The sequence below is a fragment of the Symphalangus syndactylus genome, chromosome 12, assembly GCF_028878055.3.
Source record: "Symphalangus syndactylus isolate Jambi chromosome 12, NHGRI_mSymSyn1-v2.1_pri, whole genome shotgun sequence".
NCBI classification, from domain to species: domain Eukaryota; kingdom Metazoa; phylum Chordata; class Mammalia; order Primates; family Hylobatidae; genus Symphalangus; species Symphalangus syndactylus.
This window is the reverse complement of record NC_072441.2, coordinates 84,665,408-84,682,093: the sequence shown is the minus strand read 5'-3', so window position 1 is coordinate 84,682,093 and position 16,686 is coordinate 84,665,408. Positions and strand designations below refer to the sequence as shown.

General features: G+C 57.0%; 3 protein-coding genes and 1 long non-coding RNA gene across 13 annotated transcripts in view; 2 read left to right on the top strand and 2 right to left on the bottom strand.

Moving 5' to 3' along the window:
- Positions 1-7,303, top strand: part of SMG5 (SMG5 nonsense mediated mRNA decay factor) — a 38,139-nt gene extending 30,836 nt beyond the window's left edge. For 4 of the 5 annotated variants that reach the window (XM_063626875.1, XM_063626872.1, XM_063626873.1 and 1 more), the window contains 6 exons: positions 3,032-3,091; positions 3,466-3,625; positions 4,032-4,122; positions 5,059-5,133; positions 5,560-5,698; positions 5,883-7,303. In XM_063626875.1, coding sequence (XP_063482945.1) covers positions 3,032-3,091; positions 3,466-3,625; positions 4,032-4,122; positions 5,059-5,133; positions 5,560-5,698; positions 5,883-5,966 — 609 coding nt within the window. In that variant the 3' untranslated portion in view covers positions 5,967-7,303. Of the gene's footprint in view, positions 1-3,031; positions 3,092-3,465; positions 3,626-4,031; positions 4,123-5,058; positions 5,134-5,559; positions 5,699-5,882 lie in introns of those variants that run through there. The other variant, XM_063626876.1, reaches the window with a different exon arrangement.
- A 14-nt stretch (positions 7,304-7,317) lies between these two features.
- On the bottom strand, positions 7,318-10,810 carry LOC134734426 (uncharacterized). Its single transcript, XR_010117600.1, has 2 exons — positions 9,299-10,810; positions 7,318-7,904 (listed from the first exon to the last, which is right to left on the bottom strand). It is a non-coding gene; the product is annotated as an uncharacterized lncRNA (long non-coding RNA).
- PAQR6 (progestin and adipoQ receptor family member 6) lies at positions 7,901-13,174 on the top strand. 6 transcript variants are annotated; one of them, XM_063626884.1, is made up of 7 exons: positions 9,773-9,839; positions 10,279-10,406; positions 10,542-10,747; positions 10,868-10,994; positions 11,354-11,450; positions 11,682-11,832; positions 12,190-13,174. In XM_063626884.1, exons 1-7 carry the CDS (start codon positions 9,798-9,800, stop codon positions 12,462-12,464), a joined length of 1,026 nt encoding a protein of 341 aa, XP_063482954.1. In that variant the 5' UTR covers positions 9,773-9,797; the 3' UTR covers positions 12,465-13,174. The 6 variants fall into 6 exon arrangements, with proteins under 6 accessions (XP_063482952.1, XP_063482950.1, XP_063482951.1 ...); XM_063626883.1 differs by having other exon boundaries at positions 9,779-9,848; XM_063626882.1 differs by lacking the exons at positions 9,773-9,839; positions 10,868-10,994 and adding an exon at positions 7,901-8,567.
- A 97-nt stretch (positions 13,175-13,271) lies between these two features.
- On the bottom strand, positions 13,272-16,536 carry BGLAP (bone gamma-carboxyglutamate protein). Its single transcript, XM_063626920.1, has 4 exons — positions 14,294-16,536; positions 13,998-14,036; positions 13,758-13,827; positions 13,272-13,556 (listed from the first exon to the last, which is right to left on the bottom strand). The coding sequence occupies exons 1-4, from the start codon at positions 14,355-14,357 to the stop codon at positions 13,427-13,429; spliced, it is 303 nt and encodes a 100-aa protein (XP_063482990.1). The 5' UTR covers positions 14,358-16,536; the 3' UTR covers positions 13,272-13,426.
- Positions 16,537-16,686: the final 150 nt, after the last annotated feature.

Sequence of the window (16,686 nt, the reverse complement as noted above, 5' to 3'; positions counted from 1 at the left end):
GTACAAGTCCCAGCTACTCAGGAGGCTAAGGCAGAAGAATCACTTGAACCTGGGAGGCAGAGGTTGCAGTGAGTCAAGATCGTGCCACTGCACGCCAGCCTGGGTGACAGAGCAAGACTCTGTCTCAAAAAAAAAGAAAAGAAAATGTAGAAAGACAAAGGAACATTCCCAAGATCAGAAAGTATAGTCGGTGGTAGAGCCAGGGCTCTGGAGTTGGACACACTGTGGATTTCTTATCCTGGCTCTTTTGTGCTGCTTTAGAGACTTAGCTTCTCTGTAGGCCAAGTGGGCATTAGGAGTTGCGGGAGGTGGAGTACCTGCTGATGGGACCTCTGAAGGTAGGCTTTCCCTCTGAGGAACGTGTAGGCCCACATCTGTTTGAAATGCTGGGTTGGTAATATCAGAGCCTCATATTAGCACAGCTCCCTCTTCTTGGGTCCAGGTGGATCTCACCTACACTAGTTCTCTGGGGGAGCTTTTACACAAATGCCCCCATCCCCCTCTCTTGAATATGGGGTTTCACAATTACCATTTTAGTCTAAAAGCAACTCATGGGCTTTTTTCTGCAGTGGGAAAAGGAAAGTTTGTCTATGGTGCCTCCCTTGCTTACCAGTTTGCCCACAGGGCCTGTGAGAAAATGGCTCTTAGGTTGAGGCTGCTGCAGTGAGCCAAGACCTTGCCACTGCCCTCCAACCTGGGTGACAGTGAGACCCTGTCTCAAAAAAAAGAAAAAAGAAAGAGAAGATGGCTCTCACCTAGGCTCTGGCCTTCTGCTTCCATTCTTTCATTTGTCTACATTGTTTCTCAAGGGGACACTCTTGGCACCTTGGGCAGGACAATTCTTTGTTGTGCAGGACTCTGCAGGGGGTTGGGAGTGGATCTTGCAACTATAGACTTTATTCCTCTTTCCCTAGTCTTCCCACTAATGTGTTTTCTCTTTGTAATCCAGTCCAGGACCCACAGTATGTTTGACTGTCATGTATCCTTAGTCTCATGCAATCTCTGACAGTTCTCAGTTTTTCCTTTTCTTTCCTGACATGACACTTTTGAAAAGTACTGGTCAGTTATTTCATAGTGTCCCTCAGTTTGGGTTTGTGTGATGTCATCTCAAGATGAGAATGAGAATTTTTTTTCTTTTTTTGAGACGGAGTCTCGCTCTGTCACCCAGGCTGGAGTGCAGTGGCGCGATCTCAGCTCACTGCAAGCTCCGCCTCCCAGGTTCACGCCATTCTCCTGCCTCAGCCTCTCCAAGTAGCTGGGACTACAGGCGCCCGCCACCACGCCTGGCTAATTTTTTTGTATTTTTAGTAGAGACGGGGTTTCACCGTGGTCCCGATCTCCTGACCTCGTGATCTGCCCGCCTCAGTCTCCCAAAGTGCTGGGATTAAAGGCGTGAACCACTGTGCCTGGCCCCAAGATTAATATTTTATTTTATTTTATTTATTTATTTTGAGACAGAGTCTTGCTCTATCGCCCAGGCTGTAGTACAGTGGCTCTATCTCGGCTCACTGCAACCTTTGCCGTCCAGGTTCAAGCAATTTTCCCTGCCTCAGCCTCCCAAGTAGCTGGGATTATAGGTGCCCGTCACCACACCCAGCTAATTTTTGTATTTTTAGTAGAGATGGGGTTTTGCCATGTTGGCCCGGCTGTTCTCAAACTCCTGACCTTAGGTGATTTGCCTGTCTTGGCCTCCCAAAGTGCTGGGATTACAGGTGTGAGCCACCCCGCCTGGCCAAGATTAGTATTTTAAAGCACCACTTTGATGATGCCACTTTGGTCATCAAAAAGTCTTCAGTGGGCTGGGTGCTGTGGCTCACACCAGTAATCCCAGCACTTTGGGAGGCCAAGGCGGGCAGATTGCTTGAGCCCCAGGAGTTTGAGACCAGCCTGGGCAACATGGTGAAACCCAGTCTCTACAAAAAATACCAAAATTAGCCAGGCATGGTGGCATGTGCCTGTAGTCCCAGCTAGTTGGGGGGCTGAGGCAGGAGGATCATTTGGGCCCGGGAGGCAGAGGTTGCAGTGAACGGTAATTGTGGCACTGCACTCCAGTCTGAGTGACAGAGTGAGACCCTGTCTCAAAAAAAAGAAAAACATAATAAAAGGAGTCTTCAGTGGCTCTCCATATCTTGCAGGATAAAGTCCCCATCCTTAACCTCGTCTTTTAGACCATACTAAGGAATTTGGGCTTTACCCATAATACAGAGGAAAGGCATCAGAAGACTAAAGCAGGGCTATAATGGGCATCAGATGGTTTTTAAAAGATTGCCTTGGTTGTAGGTGGAGAAAAGGGATTGAATTAGAGGCAGAGACCAGTACGGTGGTTGTTACAGTAGTCAAGGAGAGGTGTTGGCTTAGACTAGGGTTTCACAGTGGAGGTGGAAGGATTTACATGCTGTTTAGGGGGGCACAATTGACAAGACAGGGAAGCTGATAACTTCTGGGGCTGAGAGAGAGGGAAGATTCAAAGCCAACCCTGAGCTTTCTGACTTGGGCAGACTGGTTTATTTACTAGGCTAGGGAACACTAGAGGAAGAGATGCAGGTTCTGAGGAGCAGGTGGGGCTGCTGAGTAGGCAGTTGGATGTGTGGGTCTGGAGCTCAGGATTGTCAGGCCTGGGCTGAATCTGCAGATTTGGAAGATGTTGGCAAGTGGATGGGGGTAGAAGGTGAGGAAGTGCATGGGTAGGATCTCCTGGGAGAGGAGACCAGATTGAGAAGAGCAGAGATTGAATCCTGAGGCACAGCCAGGTGATGTCCTGCATGGTGACGGCACATGGCTGTCTGCTCCCCCTCCCCTGCAGGGCCTGGAACATCATGACCTGCGTCGGGTTGGTAATGGAAGTTGTTCAAGAGTGCAGCGGAAGAATATTTTTTCTTCCATGCCTCCCCTCCCCTCATTCAGCAGCAGTGCTAGAGAGTGACTTTGCATGAGGTCACACTGAGACCTCAGGAAACCCTCTTGGTCTTCCTGATCACTGGAGAAGGGAATATATACCCCAACTCCTTACAGCTCATTTTTTCCCTCATAGGCACAGGAGGAAGCTCGTCGGAACAGGCTCATGAGAGACATGGCTCAGCTACGACTTCAGGTAGGAAATCAGGGCCCAAGTGCTTCTTCTGCACTTAGTAGAGCTTTTGCGTCAACCCTACTGGCAGGTCTCCCCCTTCCGCTGTAGTCCCCCTGCTCTGTTGCCTCTGTGTCCCTCTGCCTCTCCCAGATGACCCTCCTTACTACTCACTCTTCACTCAGCCATTTGCCTCCTTTCTGCCTTCACTTCTGTCTCTCCCTTTCTCTTTAACTCTTATTTCTGTCTACTTTTCCCCCAAAGCCATTGGTAGAAAGGGTCCTCTATCCCCTTAACAACAGGGGGAGCCCCATAAGAGTCACCTTGAGCACCACTCTTCCCCTGGCCCGGCTACAGGGGTCTGCCACAGCTGTACCCACCTTGCCGTCTCTCACCAGCTTGAAGTGTCTCAGCTGGAGGGTAGCCTGCAGCAGCCCAAGGCCCAGTCAGCCATGTCTCCCTACCTTGTCCCTGACACCCAGGCCCTCTGCCACCATCTCCCTGTCATCCGCCAACTGGCCACCAGTGGCCGCTTCATTGTCATCATCCCAAGGACAGGTAAGTACATTGGAGAGGTAAAGAGACAGTATGACTAAAAGAGATTCTGGGCTTGGGATTAAGAGACCTTATTTGGGGCCCAGTTTATACGCAGTAACCTTGGTCAAGTCTTACTACCTTTGTGAACCCATCACTGCATCTGTGAAATGGACATAATCCCTATTCTGCCTCACAAGACAGTTGGGAGAAACAGAAAATGTAAGTGAATCTAATGTGAAAGCACTTAGTATATTGCTGGCAGAAGGTCACATTTTCAGAGAACTTTGGGAGGCCTCTAGGGAGCCGGGGTCCCTTCTCTGCCTGAAGAGTGTACTGAGGTGAGCTCAGATACTTCCTCCAGAGCCCCTTGTCACAGCAGTCTGAGCTTATCTGTTTTGTCTTTCCCTACCCCTACCTTGCCCACCAGTGATCGATGGCCTCGATTTGCTGAAGAAGGAACACCCAGGGGCCCGGGATGGGATTCGGTACCTGGAGGCAGAGTTTAAAAAAGGAAACAGGTGAGTGCAGCCTTGGCTGGACCTGTGCTGAGCCTTGGGTCTGTCTTTTGGACAACACATGCTTATGAAAGCCCCTTGCTCCCTATGGGTAAGACACATACATACCCGTCTCTACTCACAGTTAGCTCACTGCCTGGGGAGTGATCCCAGAGATAGTTAGAAGTCAGGGATGTAGCTGCTGAAATAGAGGGTGACCAAAGGGGTCAGGAGCCCTGTGGGGAGCACTGAGCTGCTGTCCTTCCTCTGGGGCAAGCCCGTGATCAGCACCCACTGGGGAGAAGGGAGCAGACCTCCCTCCCCCAACTTTAGACTGTGAACTCCTTTATAAGAATTTCTCCTGCTTTGGGTTGGGACAGGTGATCAGGTTTCTCAGAGTGTGAGGGCCTTCATCCAGGCTGCCCAGGGGCTTCCCACCTCCCTGCCGAGCTGAGGGAGTGGTGAGACCGAAGCCAGCCAGGGAGGGCCAGCTGGCAGCATGTGCAGGTGCTCAGCGGGTACAGGCTTGCCCTTCTGGCCTTTGGGGCTGGAGGAGGACTAGGCAGAGGGTGTAGGGAATAAGGAGAAAGCTTCCCGCTCCCTGCTAGCTGGCCCACCCCCTCTTCTGCATCTGCTCTGCCTGGCCAGGAAGCTGCACAAGGCCTGATTGTTTGGACCTTGTCTCCAGAAGCCCTGGCTTGAAAAGCATCTGCTGCTTCTCCCCTCCCAGCTCCTCCCCTGAGAGGAACCAAATAATTGATGTTATCAGGAGGAAAAGTGAGCTGGGCCCAGCAGCCAGGAAGCCACTTAAGAATGGCTCCAAACAGAGCTGTGGTGGGAGAGACATGTTCCCCACCCCCGCCTGCAAAACTAGGCTCCCAGAGCCACAATGGACTGCTTTGTGTAAGGCACCCTGCCAGTCCCCTGCTTCTGACCTCCACTCGCACATCTCCTCTGCAGGTACATTCGCTGCCAGAAAGAGGTGGGAAAGAGCTTTGAGCGGCATAAGCTGAAGAGGCAGGATGCAGATGCCTGGTAACGTTTTAGCCCTCACCCCTAGAACCTCAGGCCACCTGCCTTGCTCCTCCACGAGCATTCCTAGGGAGAACGGGTAGGGCTGGAGAACTCTGAGGCTCCACACGCAGCCTGCCAGGGCCCTCCTGCAGGCCTCACCTTGTGGGGAGTACAAAGTTGCCGCAGCACCTGAGCTTTGCAGATGGGTGCACCTGAGCACCTCTGCAGATGGGTCAGCCTCTTTGGGCCTTGCGATACTCAGGCTTGGTGTTTTCCCTCAGTGCACCTTTGCCTGCTCCCCATAGTGTCTCCAGGGCCAGCTTCCAGGGCCCGCTGCTGCTCGCTGCCCTCCCAGCCCCCAGCTGCCCCTGTCCCCTGGAGATCCTGGTGTTTGGGCTGTGCTAATGCTGGGTCTTGGCCCATCTTCCCCTCCGCCCCCATCCCCAGGACTCTCTATAAGATCCTAGACAGCTGCAAACAGCTGACTCTGGCCCAGGGGGCAGGTGAGGAGGACCCGAGCGGCATGGTGACCATCATCACAGGCCTTCCACTGGACAACCCCAGCGTGCTTTCAAGCCCCATGCAGGTGGGTCATGGGTGAGGTGGGGGGATGTGTGGAATAGGGACGAGGTAACAGAGCAGACTCCATCCCCAGACCCTCCACATAGCTGCCTTTTTCCCTTCCATCACTCCTTCCCCAGTGCCTCAACAATTTGCTCTTCAGTTCAGGAGGTCAGACCCTCTCCATCTTTCCTTCTCCCATTCCACAGGCAGCCCTGCAGGCCGCTGCCCACGCCAGCGTGGACATCAGGAATGTTCTGGACTTCTACAAGCAGTGGAAGGAAATTGGTTGATACTGACCCCCAGGCCCTGCAGTGGGGCTGACTCCAGATCTCTCCTGCCCTCCCTGGCAGCCAGGACCAGCACCTGTAGTCACCCCACCACACGCAGACTCATGCACGCACACAGGAGGGAGGCCTAGCTGCTCAGAGGCTGCAGGGAGGGCCCAGGAGCTGGCTGGGAGGGTGGGGTCCCTTTGTTGCCAAGACGTTAGGAAAGCGAGGAAAGTGCTTGGATTAGGAGAGTCTTGTGGGCCCCTGGCCAGCGTTCCTGCCTCAGCTCCCCTGCTGTCTCAGGGGCAGGTGGCAGGCATGGGTACCTGCATTTCACCGGAGTGGGTTCTTGGATCTCTGAGGGGAAAGAACAGCAGAAGAGGCCCTTCTTCCTCACCCAAGATGCAGGGTGGTTGGGGCCAGGAGTTTGGACCCTCCAGGTCTTGGGGGAAGAGCTGGGTAATACCTGGTGTCTGAGTGATTCTCTGCAGACCCTTCCCCTCCTCAAGGATCACCCATCCTCCTTTCAGCCCCCTTTATGGGGACCAGGCAGCTCTGGAGCCAGCCACAGGGGCTCTTAGAGAAGCAAGGCCTGGAGTGGCCTGCACCGAGTAGCAGGGTCAGGGTTCGTGTGCTCCTCCTCCTGCTGCAGGGGCCGCACATCCCATTGCCCCACTTCTGCTTTCTGTCTTCTCTGTCTAGCTTCCAGGGCAGGGAGCAGGCCCCACCTAGGGCTGCAGGCAGTCTGGCCTGTGCCAGCACGGTCTCCTGTGCCCACCAGCCCCACAGGTGCTGTGCTTTGTGCTCTTGGCTGCTGTGCTGGGACAGAATGGGATGCCAGGAAGAGAAGAAAGGGGGTGCAGTCTGAGGCCACCACCCCCCTTCCTATCTAAGGGAGGACTGAAGACAAGGGGCCGGCATTCAGTGGGCAGCAGAAAGGAGAGGCCCCTTGTCCCTCCTTTTGCCCTCCCCAGGACTAAAGACCTGAAGGGGCTGGCTTTTGGAGTGTTGAGGTGAATATGTGGGAGCAGAGATCATGAATAGCTCAGGGCAGTGAATGGCGCACCAAGAGCACGGCTGTGTGTGGGAGGCTGTGGCCAGGATTGCCTCAGCTCCTCCCCCTCAGGCTGGGAGGACAGCACAGGCTAGGGGCTGGGGGTGGAGGGTCTCAGCTCTGCTGCCCCCACCCCAGTACTAGCCTAGCTTCCCAAGCTGTGGCTTAGAGGATAGTTGGCTTCCTGCCTCTTTCCTCTAAAACAGCAAGTCTGGGAAATCCTGGGGTGAGTGGAGTCACCCCACTCCCAGTTGCTGGCAGAGACTGAGACTAAAGCATCACTTAATAAACCCCCCAAGCCCAATCTCTGTCTCCTGGTGCCTGTCTGTACAGAAGTTTTATTGGGGGGTAGGACATTGAAGATGGCATCCTGAAATGCATTTTGGAAAGGTTTCTTTGAAGTGGATGGAACAGAACAAGAAGCAGGCAATTTGAGTGAAAGCCCTGGAGATGATTTGATAGGCACTGTCAAGTTCCTTGACCCTGTAAACTGATGCGGTGCCTTTGCAGGGGTGATAGTGAAAATCTCTTTCCAGCAACATCGCTGCCTGTGGTTGGTTCGCTGTCACCAGCTGGGTCCTCTTCCTCCAGGGGGTGGGGAGGTGAGCCTTGAAACCAGCCTCTGGCCGGGCGCGGTGGCTCACGCCTGTAATCCCAGCACTTTGGGTGGCCAAGGCGGGCAGATCACAAGGTCAGGAGATCAAGACCATCCTGGCTAACATAGTGAAACCCCGTCTCTACTAAAAATACAGAAAAAAATTAGCTGGGCACGGTGGCGGGTGCCTGTAGTCACAGCTACTCGGGAGGCTGAGGCAGGAGAATGGCGTAAACCCGGGAGGCGGAGCTTGCAGTGAGCCGAGATAGCGCCATTGCACTCCAGCCTGGGTGACAGAGCGAGACTCCACCTGAAAAAAAAGAAACCAGCCTCTGAGTCAAGTCCTGTCCTGCAAGGATTGGCACCTCAAATTGTATTCAGGGTGCGGATGGGGAGGTGGTGAGCCTGGCGAATCCCCCGTGATAGAACCAACATTTACCCATTTACCAAAGGCAGTTTGCTCTGAGCCCTACCCAGCACCAGGTGCTAAGAGGCAGCAAAGCATGGTGAGAGATGGCTTCTGAAATCTGTTCTGCATTTGGGGATTTGGGTTCCTCTGCCAGCCTAAGGCAGAGCTGTCCCCACCTGCTGGGAGAACCTGGAACAGGGGAACACTGCTCTGAGTCGCCGGGGGCACTCTATAGCACCGTGGCCACATCCTGGCTTGGGCCCCTAGCCTGTTCTAGCCAGTCAGCACAGGGAGTTTGGGTCGTGCTGGAGGAGCTGGCTGTGTGCAGGCGGCCGAGTGAGCTGCCTGCTAATGGGGTTGGGCCACCCCGTGCTGCTCCCTGGAGGCTGGACAAGGCTGGGATTGTTCCCTGGCTCCCCTTTGTCTCCCCACTCCCCGCCCAGGCCTGGCCCGCCTGCCTGGCCACTCTTCCTCCATCAGCCTGGCTGGCAGCAGCCTCGGACTCCGCCCGTGGAGCCCTGGGCCTGTTGACCCACCAGCTTAGGAGCACCCACCAAGCTCTGGGTAAGGAAGCTCACCTTCTGGGGCTCTTCTGGGAAAATAGAGGTAAAGCATCTTGCTCCAGCTGTCCCTCCCCAATTTCCACAGCAACTGTACACACCCCACTCCAGAGATCTCCAAACCCTACTACTAAGGGAAGGCGTGAGGGCAGCTAGATCCCAGCGTATTCCTCACTCTTCCCCCAGATAGATGGGCAGCACTCAGGGTAGGGGAGACCTCCCCCATCCCACTTGTGGGAGCGAGCAAGGGATACCCTGGGAGGCCCTCATCCATCTTTGTTCTGCTGGGGTGCAGGGACTAAGGCCAGGTTTGCCTTGTGCCCAGCAGGGTCTCCAGCACCCATCTCGGGCAGAGGCTGGCGGAGTGACTGCTGGTGCAAGCCCCAAAGTGCACGCAGCAAAAACACGGATGCAGAGCTGGTGGCAGGAAGAGGAGGGGCTAGGCTATAGAGTTCCTGCAAAGTTTTGGCCTGGGGAGGTCGGGGGAGTGTCCTAGTCCTCCTCCTGGGGCAGCTCCCCCTGCCCAGCTGGCCCGGTCCCTCCACTTGTGCCAAGGAATGTGCCGGGAGAGGCGGGCGGGCGGGGCAGCAGAGCCTCGGCCACCCGGAGGCAGTGCACAGGTCTGGGGCTGAGGGATACCAGGGCTCAGGAGGGGCAGGGACCCCAAAACTCTCCTGGGGGCACAAGTGTAGTCCTCAGAGAAAAGCCAGGCATCCCCCTAACTCCTTGTCCCACCTGATGGCATCTGGCTTCTCCAGAGATTCTGAGTGCCAAGAGTGTTCTGTGCGCAGTTCGGGTGCTGTGGGCAAAGCACATTCTGGTGGGAAAGGGAGTGGTACTCGGGCTGTGTCTGTGCTGGCCTCCAGGAGTCAGGATTCTTCCTGAGACAAAAACTGGGGCCTGGGGGGCTGGATCACTATTTGAGGCAGCCTCCCAGCTGGGAGGACCCCACCACTCTATGCTGGGCTGAGGCTGCCAAGCCCCTCAGTGTGGGGACTGAATGCCCCAAGGAGAACAGGGGTTGGAGTTAAGTGGTGCAAGGGCTGGGGAAGGTGGACCAGCCTCCCCAGGCCTGAAGGAAGCAGCTCCAGGAGGGAGGATGCCTATCTGCCTCCCACATGCACAGCCCATCCTGGGGCTGAACCCAGGTGAAAGGGGCCTGTGGATGGGGGCAGATATCTGATCCCCTACCCCCAACTCTGTCTCTAGGTCAACGTGGAGGTACCAGGCCACCATGCTCAGTCTCAAGCTGCCCCAACTTCTTCAAGTCCACCAGGTCCCCCGGGTGAGGGGCTCCACCCACTGACCCACCAACCCCCATTCCCTAGAGGACTGACTAGGGGCTGACGTTCTTCTCTTTAGCTATTGGGGCAGCCCCTCCTGCAGGCGAACTCTTACCCTCCCATTCCAGTGTGAGACTCTTCCTCTGTTCTCTGAGGAACAAGCTTGTGGCCCTCCATCTGGAGTCCCCTTCCCCAGAGCGCCCTGTGTGCTGCGCTCCACCCCCATCCCACCCCAGTCTGGCTCTTGGGTTTCCTATCTGTTTTGTGGGTTTGTGGGTACTGGGACCTGTGGTAAGATCAGATCAGATTTAGTTTGGCTTGGGGGCCACGTTGATCTCCAGCCCAGCCTCTTTGACCCTGCTTCCAGAGATCTCAAATGGAGGGAAATGGTCCAGGCACAGTGACGGCCTTCCTCTCCCACCACTACCCTAGGTGTTCTGGGAAGATGGCATCATGTCTGGCTACCGCCGCCCCACCAGCTCGGCTTTGGACTGTGTCCTCAGCTCCTTCCAGATGACCAACGAGACGGTCAACATCTGGACTCACTTCCTGCCCACCTGGTGAGGGGAGGCTCTGCCCCAGGCCGCGGCCTTGAGCTCAGAGGGGGTACCCAGGCGGGCAGGGACCGTCCAGGCCCACGGGCTGCAGCGGCAGTCGCTGGGGTCCGCGGCGGCCTGAGCACGCGCCCGCCGCAGGTACTTCCTGTGGCGGCTCCTGGCGCTGGCGGGCGGCCCCGGCTTCCGTGCGGAGCCATACCACTGGCCGCTGCTGGTCTTCCTGCTGCCCGCCTGCCTCTACCCCTTCGCGTCGTGCTGCGCGCACACCTTCAGCTCCATGTCGCCCCGCGCGCGCCACATCTGCTACTTCCTGGACTACGGCGCGCTCAGCCTCTACAGCCTGGGTGAGCCAGACAGGCGCGGGAGCGCGGGGTCTGGGCGCCCCAGAGCGGGGCGAGGGGTGGGACGCGGGACACAGGGGCGCGCCCCTCAGGCCTCAGCTGCACGCCCCCACCTCACCGCAGGCTGCGCCTTCCCCTATGCCGCCTACTCCATGCCGGCCTCCTGGCTGCACGGCCGCCTGCACCAGTTCTTTGTGCCTGCCGCCGCACTCAACTCCTTCCTGTGCACCGGCCTCTCCTGCTACTCCCGGTGGGTTCCCAGGCCCCTCCAGTGGGGACGGGGAAGGCGGAGGCACAGGAGAGGACACACCTCACTGCTCTCGAACAGCAATGGTGACATCGAGACCACGTACTGAGGACTTCCTCTGTCAGACCCTTTATGTTCATACTCATGCTGTGTCCTTTAATTCTCACAAGCCACCATAAAAGGCAGGTGTCTTTATCCCCACATACAGATGTGGTCCTTTACACAGGAGGTCATATGCCCTAACGGTTTTCTTAGCTGCAGGCTGTGCTGATATTCCATCTTCGCCCAAGTCCTCTTGCCTTTCTCTGACCCCCTACCCCAAGCACAGCGATGGTGACCAGCCTTTTCCTCCCGCCTCCCAGTTTCCTGGAGCTGGAAAGCCCTGGGCTCAGTAAGGTCCTCCGCACAGCAGCCTTCGCCTATCCCTTCCTGTTCGACAACCTCCCACTCTTTTATCGGGTAAGGAGGCCTGGGGCCTCTGCCCAGACTCCTGTTTTCCTGGCCTGACCCTCAAGGTGCCCACTTCCAGCCCTGCCCCCCTCAGTCCCTGCCTCAGCCCAGCCGCCTCTCTTCGGTTCCAGCACCCCGCCTAGCTGTGCCCGCCCACTCTGCATCCTCACCAGATCCCAGACACACCCCATGTTTTGGCTCCCGAGTCCCTCCCCAGCAGCCTTGCTTTTCCTTTGCCAGCTCGGGCTCTGCTGGGGCAGGGGCCACAGCTGTGGGCAGGAGGCCCTGAACACCAGCCATGGCTACCACCTCTTCTGTGCGCTGCTCACTGGCTTCCTCTTTGCCTCCCACCTGCCCGAAAGGCTGGCACCAGGACGCTTTGACTACATCGGTGAGGGCACACCTGGCCCGGCCCGGGAAGAGGCAGGGGCAGATGCCTTCCCAGAGCACAAAATGAACTGGGTAAATGGGTATTACAGTCCCAGGATGGAGGCAAATTATAGGAGGGACTTCTCTGTCTTCCTGTAACGAGAGCATCACTGGAAGGGTCCTCCACCTGCTACTTCTCAGGTAGCAAAACTAGTAGCATGTGTGCTGGGGCCGTATGCACAAATGCTCATTCATTCCTTTCAGTCACTCTGGGAATCAGGGTTTCTTATTCTCAATTTATAGGGGAGTAGCAGGCCCAGAGGATGGGGTGACTTGCACTGGGAAAGGTGTGGCTCTGACCTGCCCATCCTCTCCGCAGGCCACAGCCACCAGCTATTCCACATCTGTGCAGTGCTGGGCACCCACTTCCAGCTGGAGGCAGTGCTGGCTGATATGGGATCACGCAGAGCCTGGCTGGCCACACAGGAACCTGCCCTGGGCCTGGCAGGCACAGTGGCCACACTGGTCTTGGCTGTAGCTGGGAACCTACTCATTATTGCTGCTTTCACAGCCACCCTGCTTCGGGCCCCCAGTACATGCCCTCTGCTGCAGAGTGGCCCACTGGAGGGGGGTACCCAGGCCAAACAACAGTGAGGCCCCATCCCTGACCCTGTCCTGGAGGGGGCAGAGGCCAGGCCCCAGTGCTGACGAGGAGCCCAGATTTGGGCCGAATCAGGTGGGGATGCATCTCAGCCTGGAACCAACAGGGGCTGAGGAGAGGGCACAGGAGAGAGGGCAGAGGAGAGGAGGGGTGTCTAGGGGGACTGGCAGAGTGTGAGAGGGACCATGAGGGGGCTCTTGATGGGAGTGGAAGAAGTGCTGAGGGTCTGAGAGGGGAGATGCATGTGTGTCCAGGCTGAAGATGCCCCTATATGTCAAAGGTTGGAGTGGGGAGGTGTTGGGGTCCTTTCATCTGGCTTCGTTTCTGGTGCTCCAGGAAGTCTCTGCTCAGCACAGGGAAGAACTAACACAACTAACCTAGGCCTACTCTGAATGCTTCTTGCTAACCAGGCCGAGAGGCCACACACTTGCCCCCCCATCCCCACAAACCAGGTAATGCCAGTTTGCCAGCAGCTATTTGCATATAGAGATGAGTCTGTCCTGGTCATAACTGTGTACTCAAGGTGTCCAGGCTTTTGGGGGTGGGCCTATCTGGGTGCATTATGGATGGTTTGGTGGATTGAGGTGTGGGGGAGGAGGGTCCTAGGCTAGAGGGGGGACCCCTAGTTAGACTTTGGGAAGCCACCTTCAATGTTTTCTGGAACAAGGCAGGTACAAATAAAAAAATAAAACTTTGGAAAGCACTTTCTAGAACTGAAGAAGGTAAAACCTCCTCACCCCCATCCTCCTGACACCTCCCTCCCACACTCCATAAACTGGACAGACTCACAGGCCCATGGATTCCTCTTCTGGAGTTTATTTGGGAGCAGCTGGGATGATGGGGACTCCACGTCCATAGGGCTGGGAGGTCAGGGCAAGGGCAAGGAGAAGGGGGAAGAAGGGGGCCTGGAGAGGAGCAGAACTGGGGTTGCCGGCCAGGCCAGCAGAGCAACACCCTAGACTGGGCCGTAGAAGCGCCGATAGGCCTCCTGAAAGCCGATGTGGTCAGCCAGCTCGTCACAGTCCGGATTGAGCTCGCACACCTCCCTCTTGGGCTCCAGGGGATCCGGGTAGGGGAATGGGGCTCTGAGACACCCGACATGGTGGCATCAGCCCCCGTGCAAAATGCCCATCCCTCCTCTCACTACACATGAGGCTCCAGGGTGCCCATCAGGGCAGGCTGCCTGTACCCCCACCACAACCCAGAGAGGCCACTCCCTGCTGCAGCTCCCCGACAGACCATCCCGGAGAGGCAGGGCCTTGGCCCAGCTCCGCCTTTTCTCTCACCCCAGCCATTGATATAGGTAGCGCCTGGGTCTCTTCACCACCTCGCTGCCCTCCTGCTTGGACACAAAGGCTGTGGAGCAGAGGGGCAGGCATCAGGTGGCTCTAGGTTTGGGAGGATCAGGTGGGGAGCAGGCTGGCCTTCCTGACAGCCAGACAGGAGGTGGCAGGAGTGGGGGAATGAGACTGAGGGACCAGGGTGAGAGGGGAGGGTCCAGGAGCCCGTCAGGTCCATCCTCATACCTGCACCTTTGCTGAACTCTGCACTGCTGGGCTTCGCACCTGCAAAGGAAAGGGAGCCTGGTTCACCCCAGCTCATCCCCAGGGCCCTCATCCTCCTTCCCCTGCGTCTGGGGCAGCTTGCTCTTCCCTCCTCTCCCTCTGCAAGGGCAGAGCTGGGGCAAATGGATTGAGCCTGCAACAGGGTGGTTAGACTGCAAAGGGACTGCCAGCCAAAGGGGTGAGAAGAGGTGGGCCGTGGTGCTTCCTCCTCTCAGCCCCCATTGCAATGCGGCCTGAGGGGAGGTGGGGGCACTCACCTGCCTGGCCAGCGATGCAAAGTGCGGCCAGGGCCAGCAGGGCGAGGAGTGTGAGAGCTCTCATGGCGTCTTGGTGGCTGCGCTGGGCTGCTGCTCAGGACTCAGCTGGCCTGCCCCGCCAGCTTCCAGCACTGTTTATACCCTCTGGGCTGTGCCCAGCGATGAGGAGGGGCATGCCTGACCATGGTGCGGGCGGGTCTAGGGGGAATCTGCCAGGGCTATTTGGGGGTCATCCGCCCCAGCTCCGTAGGCCAAAACCCAAAGGATATTGTGGTTGGGAGCTGCAGCTGCTGGGCCAGGGTCCCCTGGGAGTGATGGAGGGTGAGCCACAATCAGACTGCCCGGCTCTTGACACTGCCTCTGGCCCCTTTCTCAGGGGGCAGCCCCAGACCCCTCAGCCCCGACTCACTCTTCCTCAGAGACCCCCAGCCTGAGGTTGAGCACTGGCTGAGCTCTAGGGGAGTCTACAGAGGAAGCGAGGGTCAGAGACCTAAAATAGGTTCAAGCAGAGCTGGCCTCCAGCTGTCTCACAGCCTGTGATTTCTACTGTCAGCCCCGTGGGCAGGAGCCAAACCCAGGGAGGGGATGCCTCGCAATGCCCTCGTTCACCCGGTGAGACACCAAAGGCAGCCTGCTGTGGGTGCAGCTCGACGGCTCAGACCCTGCGCTGCGCATTGGGACAGGAGAAAGGGTCGGGCAGCACAAGGCCAAAAGCCAAAGCCAATGGAGGTGGGGCCGGGCAGGAGACGAGGTCAGTGGTTGGTTTCTGGGACACGCCAGGTGGCTGTGACTGCCAGGTATGCAGACACAGAGCAGGGAGGCAGGCACTCACTGAGCTGGGGACCCCCTTCCCTGTGCCCTTATTAGGCAGGGAGGCAGGGCCTGTGAGGAGCACGGAGATGGAGTGTGCCTCCGGCCTCCTGGCCCCCCGATTCTCCTCCTGACCCTGCAGCCTCCAGTGTTAACCACCCTGGGGAGGGACCTGCCCTCCCATAGTGCTCCTGTAAGTAATAGGAAGGCCTATCCTCTAGGGTACAGAACATCCCAGCCTGAAAACCCCATCCCACACCTGAGAGCCTCCACTGCCTCAGGTCAGCCCAGAGAGGGAAGACGTGTCCTGAGACCTTCCCCTGTCTAACCTGTGTCCTCACTCACCCACCCACCAACCAGGGCTTGAGACCATCTGCCCAACCTGACAAAGCATCCGACGGGGCAGGCCTGACAGAAGCAGGGCATTTGGATGCTTGAATGCCACAGCTCCATGGTGACAAGTTGGGCAGAGGGAGACTGAACCTAGTGCTGCTTATGGGAGGGGGGTGGGAAGTGGGGACCACCTGATGCTTGCCTGTGTCCCCAGTGTGCCTCCAGCAGACCTCACCAAGGCTCTCACTAGGGAAAAGTTCTGCCCCCATACACACCCAACCCCTTTCCCCCTCTGGTGGATCCGGGAAGCACCCATCCTGCCTTTGGCTGCCCTGGCTGAAGAAGAGTGAAGTCGAAGAAGCAACAGAAACAAAGTGCCCGCGATTCTTTTTTTTTGAGACAGAGTCTCGCTCTGTCGCCCAGGCAGGAGTGCAATGGTGCGATCTCGGCTCACTGCAACCTCTGCCTCCCAGGTTCAAGCGATTCTCCTGCCTCAGCGTCTTGAGTAGCTGGGATTACAGGCACACACCACCATACCCGGCTAATTCTGTATTTTTTTTTTTTTTTTTTTTTGAGATGGAGTTTCACTCTCGTTGCCTAGGCTGGAGTACAGTGGTGCAATCTTGGCTCACTGCAACCTCCGCCTCCCAGGTTCAAGTGATTCTCCTGCCTCAGCCTCCCGAGTAGCTGGGATTGCAGGCACACACCACCATGCCTGGCTAATTTTGTATTTTTAGTAGAGATGGGGTTTCACCATTTTAGCCAGGCTGGTCTCGAACTCCTGACCTCAGGTCATCTGCCCACCTCAGCCTCCCAAAGTGCTAGGATTACAAGCATGAGCCACTGCGCCTGGCCTAATTTTGTATTTTTAGTAGAGACAGGATTTCACCATGTTGGCCAGGCTGGTCTCGAACTCCTGACCTCAGGTGATTCACACGCCTCGGCCTCCCAAAGTGCTGGGATTTCAAGCATGAGCCACTGCACCCGGCCATAATGATTCTTGGAGGGTGCCAAGAGTGACACCTCCTTGGCAGCTCATCCTATCCACAGGGAACCCAGGGGTCCTGGTTTTTGTACAAGGGGCTCTGCTGCTCTCTGCACATGATCGTCTAGTAAGCCCCTTGCCAAACCACCCCAGCCTGGACGCTCCCAGAGGACCACGACTGAAGCCTTGACTGGAGCCAGCATTTGGGAGCCCAAGAGCAGGTCTTGGCCCAAGAGAGGCCAGGGCAGAGGAAGCATCCTCATAG

What these genes read in the sequence shown, in the direction of transcription:
- PAQR6 (XM_063626880.1), top strand. Translation starts at nt 8,108, where the DNA reads ATGGCTTCTGAAATCTGTTCTGCATTTGGGGATTTGGGTTCCTCTGCC. An exon ending in GCTCAGCCTCTACAGCCTGG is followed by an intron (nt 10,748 to 11,353) that starts GTGAGCCAGACA and finishes CCCGCCTCCCAG; the next exon opens with TTTCCTGGAGCTGGAAAGCC. An exon ending in ACCTCCCACTCTTTTATCGG is followed by an intron (nt 11,451 to 11,681) that starts GTAAGGAGGCCT and finishes TTCCTTTGCCAG; the next exon opens with CTCGGGCTCTGCTGGGGCAG.
- BGLAP (XM_063626920.1), bottom strand. Translation starts at nt 14,357, where the DNA reads ATGAGAGCTCTCACACTCCTCGCCCTGCTGGCCCTGGCCGCACTTTGC. An exon ending in TTGCATCGCTGGCCAGGCAG is followed by an intron (nt 14,037 to 14,293) that starts GTGAGTGCCCCC and finishes TTTCCTTTGCAG; the next exon opens with GTGCGAAGCCCAGCAGTGCA. An exon ending in AGAGTTCAGCAAAGGTGCAG is followed by an intron (nt 13,828 to 13,997) that starts GTATGAGGATGG and finishes TCTGCTCCACAG; the next exon opens with CCTTTGTGTCCAAGCAGGAG.